At 44.6% G+C, this 7,840-nt stretch overlaps 1 protein-coding gene across 1 annotated transcript; it reads right to left on the reverse strand.

Moving 5' to 3' along the window:
• Nucleotides 1–423: 423 nt before the first annotated feature.
• LOC130712850 (pentatricopeptide repeat-containing protein At2g15630, mitochondrial-like) lies at nucleotides 424–3,145 on the reverse strand. The gene is made up of 7 exons (XM_057562666.1): nucleotides 3,113–3,145; nucleotides 2,608–2,707; nucleotides 1,732–2,090; nucleotides 1,444–1,505; nucleotides 1,027–1,326; nucleotides 763–916; nucleotides 424–444 (listed from the first exon to the last, which is right to left on the reverse strand). The coding sequence occupies exons 1-7, from the start codon at nucleotides 3,143–3,145 to the stop codon at nucleotides 424–426; spliced, it is 1,029 nt and encodes a 342-aa protein (XP_057418649.1).
• Between the last annotated feature and the right edge of the window lie 4,695 nt (nucleotides 3,146–7,840).

Genomic DNA, 7,840 nt, shown 5'->3' on the forward strand with positions numbered 1-7,840 from the left:
ATTTGATTGTAAAAATAGGCAGACTCACACAATTACTCAAAACTCTCCATGGATGCCTCCAAGTCTCATGTGACAAATGACTACAAATAGACTAAGAGTGTGCTGTGATTCTCACCTTTTATGTTCAATGCAATGTTATTTCCTTTGCCATTTTGATTTCCTTTTACTTTCTGTTCTTCTTTTTTCCTTTCAATCTTCTACCTTTCTACTCTTTTTTCCCTTTTGTTCATACCGTTCTTCACAAAAACCCAGCCTTGACATTTAAAACGTCTTCACTAAAGAACCCAGAAAGGACTCTGAATCCGGTCCTCGAATTGCTTTTGGATTCTGTTTGTTTACCAAAATTCAGCGTAAACAAGTATTAAACAAAGCTAGTGTCAGATAGCTTTGGTAATTAATGTAAAAAGTAGGCGTGGTCTTTATTCAGCTAGACTGAAAACCAGACTAAAAGAATAAACATGTATTTAGCTTTATAAGAAAAGAAAGTAATATTTTTCTCATTTTGCGTCTATGCAAGAAAGCAAAATCAAACGATAGCTATTATTTTCTAAATCTCAAATAAAAACACTAGAAAATATTTTGTCAAAGTCTCTCATAACTAATATCACTGTCGAAATAAAAAAAATTATAATCTCCTAACAAAAGTAACAAAAGTGAGCTAAGGAAAAATGTTGTGTGTTAATACCATCATATTTCTCTACGTACAAATTTAGTTAAAAATAAGTATTTCCGATGATCAGGAGTACAAATGTTTTTACTAACCATTTCTTTGAGGAGCTCTTCAGCATGCTCAAATTCGTTTTTAAAGCACAAGTCCATTATAAGACCATCGTAACTGGTAATGGTAGGATCAAATCCCATCTTCAACATTTCATCACAGACTCTAAAAGCCTCATTCATATCACCTCTTCTTATACTGTAATCACTAATGAGTAAATTGTAACTAATATGATCAGGTTTGAAATCCCAGTCTTCATCTCATCCAAAAGTTTCTGAGCTTCCTTCATTTTACCATTGAAGCAGTACACTAGCATCATGGTATTATATGTCAACACTGTGGGCTGAATCCTTTTCTCCACCATTTCATCATAGAGGCGGAAGTTCTGGTCACGGCATTTGAAATGCCCACTCATCAATGTGTTATAAGTATAAACATCCGGCTTCAATCCTGTTTCTTGCATTTCTTCTATCATTTCCTTACCTTCCCAAGTGCTCCCTACCTCGAACAGTGCATCAATCAACAAATTGTAAGTGACAAGAGATGGCTCTATCCCTCTATTTATCATCTCATCTTTGTAGGCAATAGCCTTACCTATATCCTCTTTCCTGCAACACTCAACAATCAAGGCATCATATGTTACTACATGTGGCACCAACCCTGACTGCGATTCTAACATCTTAGGAAGTAAATCAGATTCTTCCTCTAGCCTTCCTTATTTATACATCACAAAATTGAAAGAATTATTGTTGTAAGCGTCTAGAACAACTCCATCATCTTTCATTTCCTGAAACATCACACAAACTGCTTCGAACTACTCTCCATCGTGTATGAGTGTGTTATAAGTATAAATAGCAGGCTTCACCCCAATAGTCTCCAAGTGCCTAATAAACTCCTGAGCCTGGTTTCTATTCAACTTGAGATACAACATCAACATCTGATTGCAAGTTTCAATCTTTGGCAGAAACCCTTTTTCCCAGAGCCTCATCGGGTTTCTGGAGTTCACAATATACCGTGATGAGAGCATCAAAGACACTGGTGGTGTTGACGTTGAGACGCTCCAGGGCACGTGCCAGTTCCTCGAGTATCAACTCTAGGTTGGCAGCGCCGGTGAGAATCAGGGGGTGGAGGAGGCGGTGGACTGAGCGTTCGGGGTGTGAGAGGAGGTAGAGGGTGAAAAAGGCGAGGCATCGAGCGGTGAGGTTGAAGGAGGCGAGAACCAAGGGGAGGATGGAAGGGGTGAGGTGTAGGGAAAAGTGTTCGATGAAATGCCGATGAGAAGAATCGATTGCTTGAAGGAGTGTGGAATTAGTGATTGGTGGTGGGAGAGCGAGTTGAGGACGAGGGTTCCAAATCGTCGCACCATAAGCGACTGCATGATGATGGTGTGAAGAATAAATAAGGCCTATCAATGTCTGTTTGTGTAAGGGAAAGATGAAATGAAACGTTTTTAACCTAAAACTAGTCACCGCTCAAGGCCCAAGTGGATAAAGGCATAAAGCCCCGCAATTAATGTATTTTCTATTTTTTTATTATTTTCATATTCTTCTTTCATTATTTTTCCCTTGATACATGGAAATGAATCAATTAAATAAACTCTGAGAAAACAGAAACCTAGTCACGTTGGAAATGAACAACTTGCTCAGCACGTTTTTCTCTCTTCAGATTTATTTTCTTAATTGTTTATGGAGTCGTTTATTATACACCACTAAAAAGTGGTGCAAGGTTGCACCACCCACTTTTGACCTGCTATTGCAGGCTTTCCCTGTTTAAAAAAAAAATATTTATTAATCACAAAAATAAAAAATGATAAAATACAAAATTATAAAAAATAAACCCATAATTTTGGGTTCATGTTCATTCTTCTTCCTTCATCAAACATCAAATACCTTCTCCTTCTTCCATTCCTAGCTTCATAGAAATCGAATTAGGGATCTTGGTTCCATCTCCATCATTGATAAACAAATTTCCAGTAAACAGTTGCAGAAACTAAGCCATTTGAGTTTTATGAACTAAAATCAAAAACTAAAAACATAGTGAAGAATATCTAGATCTGGCAGATCTTTCTTTCTGTATTTTAGAAATAGGACCATGGAATGAGCCGCCTCGAATCTGATTTTCGTACTCCCCGATTAGATCTGATTTTTGCTTGATCTGTTTGGGTTTGTAGGTAGAAAAGCTAAGCCTTTGAAGAAGCCCAAGTTTGATCAGAAGCATTATGAGGTATGCTACAACACCCACCAACACTAGATCTGCCAGATCTTCCACCATGAAGGAAGTGGCTTGTCCAGGTCGTAAGAAGAAGCAGAAGATAGAAGAGAAAGAAAAAAGATTACAGATCTGGAAAAACCGTTCTAGAACCAGGCACTGGAGGAAGAGGATTAAGTCACGAACCTTCTCTCTGATCCCGGCCAAACCACGAGCCATATGAGGGAACCACCACCACCATCATACTCCGCTCGCCGTCCGCAACAAAACCCCCAAGTCAGATCGTCGTTCCGCCACCGCCGACCGCCGCCACTGTAAGACACTAAAATTATTAAATAAGTTATTACGAAGTAAGTATATTATTATGGTAATATATGAAATTTGTCTGTTGTTTGTTTTTCCGTAAATGGATTTATGTTGAATGATTTACTGTTGTTGGAATTATGAGAATGTTCGAAATGCATGATGCATGAGAATGTAGGGAGTTCTCATGAGCTAAAGTCATTAGCATTGTTGTTATATTTTAGGGCTAAACTGTGTCATGTAGCGTAGGCAAATATTCTGTAGTTAGACAATTGTCGTTAAAACAGCAGAAATGAATATTTATTAGAAATGGACTTAGGATTGTTATTAAATTAATTAAATAAGTCATCAAAATAAAAATTAATTAAAAATAAATCTATTAATATTGAAATTTTCGTGAATAGTGACTAGGAGAGAGAAAAAGTGGGTTGAAAGATTTAATTTAGATTTATTAAGGGGTTTTTGCACAAAACTAAACCAGATTCTTCCGTGCTAGAACATAGAGAGGGAAGGTAGTACCCAAAGTGTGAGGAATGTGATGTGAATGCTTAGAGAGAGAAGCTCTAACCGCTTAGAGAGAGAAAGTATAACTGAATTTCAAAGCTATTATTACTCAAATGAGCTAAGACTCCCTTACAATTGGTATTTCCCTCTTATTTATAGAGGTAGAGTTGGGTTTTGGCGCCTTTATCTCATCCAAATGGGCCTGTTGGGCTTCGGAAAGGGCGACCCAATGTCATGGCGCGTTCCCCGCCTGAGGTCGGGTTCCCTGGGCGAGGGACCTTGGGGTCTCGCCCAGTTCACAAGTCCACAAGACACCGAGCTCGAAGCATGAGAGCTAAGTGTGTCTTTAAGTAAGAAATAAGGCGAAATCCCTAAGAATACTGACTAAGACATAAAAACCTTAAAAATCTAGAAGTGAAAAGTAATGGCCAACATGGCCTGATAAATAAAGCCTTTGCAATCAACACTTTGGATCTCCAGCCGTGCCCTCTTCTTCCGGGCGACCCGAGTCCATAGGCAGGCTTGTGGCGACGGCTTTTAGTCCGCCCGCCTCTGCATAGGTACGCACGTGCCTCGAAGTGACGCCGGGGTCAGTGAATCCACAGAATCTCAACCACTATCTTTGATATGTCCTTTCCAGCCATGTCACAACTTTGACAATTTGAATTTCAACCAATCGGCAGCAACCGTTGCGACTTTCATTTAATGCGGCACCCCCGTTTCCCCAAAATCCGTGCCACGTTACCTGAGGTAATCATTCCACCTTTGCCATGATGAGACACGATTTCCCAACTGTTTCTTATCCTAACCTTTAAATTCAACTTCTTTCTCTCACTTGCCACTTTTGAAACCCTCCACAGCCTTGCAAAGTTAGCCAAGCTATTACCCCAGCATCTTCTCCTCTTCCGTCTCAGTTCCTTTCTGCAAAAGATGACTCCTCAATGCTGCACCAAAAGATCCTCACGACTTCAAAGCCCCGCTCAAACATCTCGCGCCCCGGCCATTCCTCCTCCTGCCGGGGGGCATCCCCTTCATGAAAATGAAAAGAATGCCTTCTGGCACAAAATTCTTTCTTCCCTCCCTTCGTCCGCTACCAGAGAACCCGTTGTGAAAGCCATCTGCCAACCCTCCGAGTTGTCCACCGACAAATCCATCGCCGAGCTGGCCCGCCGAGTCGGAGGGCTATGCCATGAAAAATCCCTCGAAGATGTCCTTAACACCAGCCGGGGCTTGAGCAGCCTTCGCCCCTGAAAGTGCCGCACACTCGAGCAAGGCGCGGAAGAGCCCCACTTCTTCTACATTTATGAGTACTTCTTTCTTGACCTGTGATCAAACTACCCTTCTCCCCCTTTCTTTTCTAGGTTTTGAGAGAAATCCATGTAGCCCCAAGCCAACTTCATTTGAACGCATGGGCCTTCATCCGATGCTACGAGATTCTGTGCGATGCCATCAACCTTGAAGCCAAAACCTCCCATTTCTTTTACTTCTATGGCGTGGAGCCAAGATCCTTGAAAGCTGAGACTCCTAGGTGGGTATCCCTGAAGTCCCGAACGGGTCGGCAACGTCTCCAACCTTATAAGAGTAATACCAAGATGGGGCCCGGGCGCCGATATTTTCGCGTAATCATGCACCCCTCCTATCCTGAAGCTTTCACACACCGGGATGAGACTGCTTCATTTCCTCTTTACTGGACTGAGGATCCCTGCGACGTTCCTTCGCCATCCGACGTACCACTGAATAATGAAGACAAATCCATCCTCGGCTTCTTCGCTGGGTTCCCCATCCTGGAATGCTCTCAGTTGCTCGAAGCTGCTCGCGAAAACACACTCCACACCGTCCTAGAAGGGATTGACTTTACTGCGGTCGCACTACAGCGCGCCTTAACTGCCGATTCATTCGAGTTTCCTCCTGTTTTCAATACCCAAGTGAGCAAGAGGAAATGCGTCGCCGCCGATTCTGATGCCGAGACTCCCGCACTTCCGTCGAAGAAGGTCAAGGGATCTTCCTCAGCTGACCCTATCCCCGGCGCAGCTGGGTCTGATGAGGCTACACCGGGTGTCGCCCCATTGCAGCCTACTGACGATCTGGCTCCCTGATCCCATGGTGATGCCGCTCCGCCTTCCCCCACGAAGAGGTCCCAGAAATCCAAAAAAGTTAACCCTGATTCAGAGGGAAAATCCGTGGTTGGGACTTCCTCGCCCAGAAGTTGAAAAAGAAGAAAAAGAAAGGCGAGAAACCTTCGGCTGGTGAAGCGTCTGCCCCACACCTGGAGAAAAAGAAGAAAAAGAAAGGCGAGAAACCTCCAGCTGGCGAAGCGCCCGCCCCACACCTGGCGGGCGAAGAGACGTCGAAGCCCTTGGGCGGTGTTGAGTCCTCACCCTGTCCGGAGGGGGTTTCCGCTGGTAAACATCCTTCTGAGAATTCTCCCCAAACAATTCCTTCCCCTGATCCAGTCGAGGCGGACCCGGCTGGAGCATCTTTCGCTCGATTGGCGGGCCTTTAGGACGAAGGCGTAAACTCCCAAGGGTCGCCAGTCTTTTGCTCCCCCAGTGCTGAAACCAACCATGCTACTACCGGCGACCAAACAGGACCTTCAGCAAGCCAACAACCTTCCCTCATCGACTTTATGTTGTCCGACGCCTTTCTTTGCAATATGAGAGCAGCCGAGATTCCTGACCTTGACATCGCAGCGCGGGAAGCCTTCAACCACCTCTTATGAGCGGGGTGCCTCTTTGCCCAACTATCCCATGACTCAGCTTCCTCCGCAGAAGTGGAGAAACTTCAACAAGAGGCTGACGGTTACCGCGTGGCCACGCAGGAGGCTCACAAGGAATGGGACAAGTTGCTGACCCAAGTGGCAGCTCAAACGAGGAAACTGACCAACGTAGGCGTCGAGATGAACTACTACGACGAGGACATGGCTGCTTGCAAGGAAAGGACGGATGAATTGGAGTTGGATTGGTATGAACTTCAGCAAGAGGTGAAGGCAAAAACAGAGTCAATCAACGCCGGCAAAGCCACTTGCATCATTCAAGGCAAAGAGATCGCTTTCCTTCAGAGCGAGTTGGGAGCGACGAATGAGGCCCTGGCTGACGTGAGGTCGCAACTTGAGGCAGAAAACCAGGCCCTCACAGATATGGACTCCAAGATCAAGACCTCTCAAGCCAGGTTGGTAGCCGGCGTTGCTGCTGAGGTCGTGGAAGAACGTGGCCGCGGCTTCTTTCTCGCCAAGGCTCAAGTTCAACATCTCTATCAAGGAATTAACCTTGATGGAATGGGAGCTTTCAAGAAGATTACCCCGCATGGGCTTGTTGGCCCTGACGATCCTCCGGGCCTTACTGCCGAGCACTTCGCCGCTGCTGAAATTGAGAGGGAAAAATCGTCAATGTAAAGATAGCTATGTTTTGTCATCTTTTGTAAATATCAGTCTTTTGTAATGAATTAATGTTGTTATATTTTTCTTTATTTTAATTTCATCTTGCGTCTTTCCGCCGCCATTTAGGCAACATTTAAGGAGTTTTTGCCTTGCGCTCGCCCGTTGCCATTTAGGCAAATTATCCGTTCGCCCGTCGCCATTTAGGCAATTTTTTGCGTTCGCTCGTCGCCATTTAGGCAATTTTTTAGGAATTTTCGCCTTGCGTTCGTGTAGCGATTTGAAGGTGTGCTGAAGAAACTAGGACTTTTGCTCATTTTGAGGCTTTCATTCACACCAATATTTTCCGTAAGAGCAGGTGTGGCATTGGCGGTTTCATCCCGCCAAGGGCTTACACTGCTGGGGGCCCAATGGCCATATGGGTTTACCCAGACTTATGCCTAGTTTATTTTCTCGCCCATATTTCGGGGAGGCCTCGTATTCCCAGATTTCGGGGAGACTAAGGGGATAAGGGACCCACCCCATTTTGGGAATGAGTCGCTTTCCCGCACACATCGCCAACGAGAGGTCAGCGTTTTGCACCGGACTTTCCCGGAGCAATCCCCAGACATCAAGGTCGTGTTGGGATTGCCACCTTCGGGGAATTTTTCCCACCGAGCGAACGTGACGTGTTAGTTGAGTTGCTATTTGGATAGCACCGGTTCGCGCCGGACTTTCCCGGAGCAATCCCCAGA

Source organism: Lotus japonicus, chromosome 4 (genome assembly GCF_012489685.1).
Source record: "Lotus japonicus ecotype B-129 chromosome 4, LjGifu_v1.2".
In the NCBI taxonomy this organism is placed as follows: Eukaryota; Viridiplantae; Streptophyta; class Magnoliopsida; order Fabales; family Fabaceae; genus Lotus; species Lotus japonicus.

Excerpts from the sequence above, each read along its gene's own strand:
- LOC130712850 (XM_057562666.1), bottom strand. The coding sequence starts at position 3,145 with ATGGCTCGTGGTTTGGCCGGGATCAGAGAGAAG. Across the intron at positions 2,708-3,112 it reads TGGCCGGGATCAGAGAGAAG|TTTCTGCAACTGTTTACTGG; the intron begins GTTCGTGACTTA and ends CAAATGGCTTAG. Across the intron at positions 917-1,026 it reads TATAATACCATGATGCTAGT|TATAAGAAGAGGTGATATGA; the intron begins GTACTGCTTCAA and ends TAGTGATTACAG.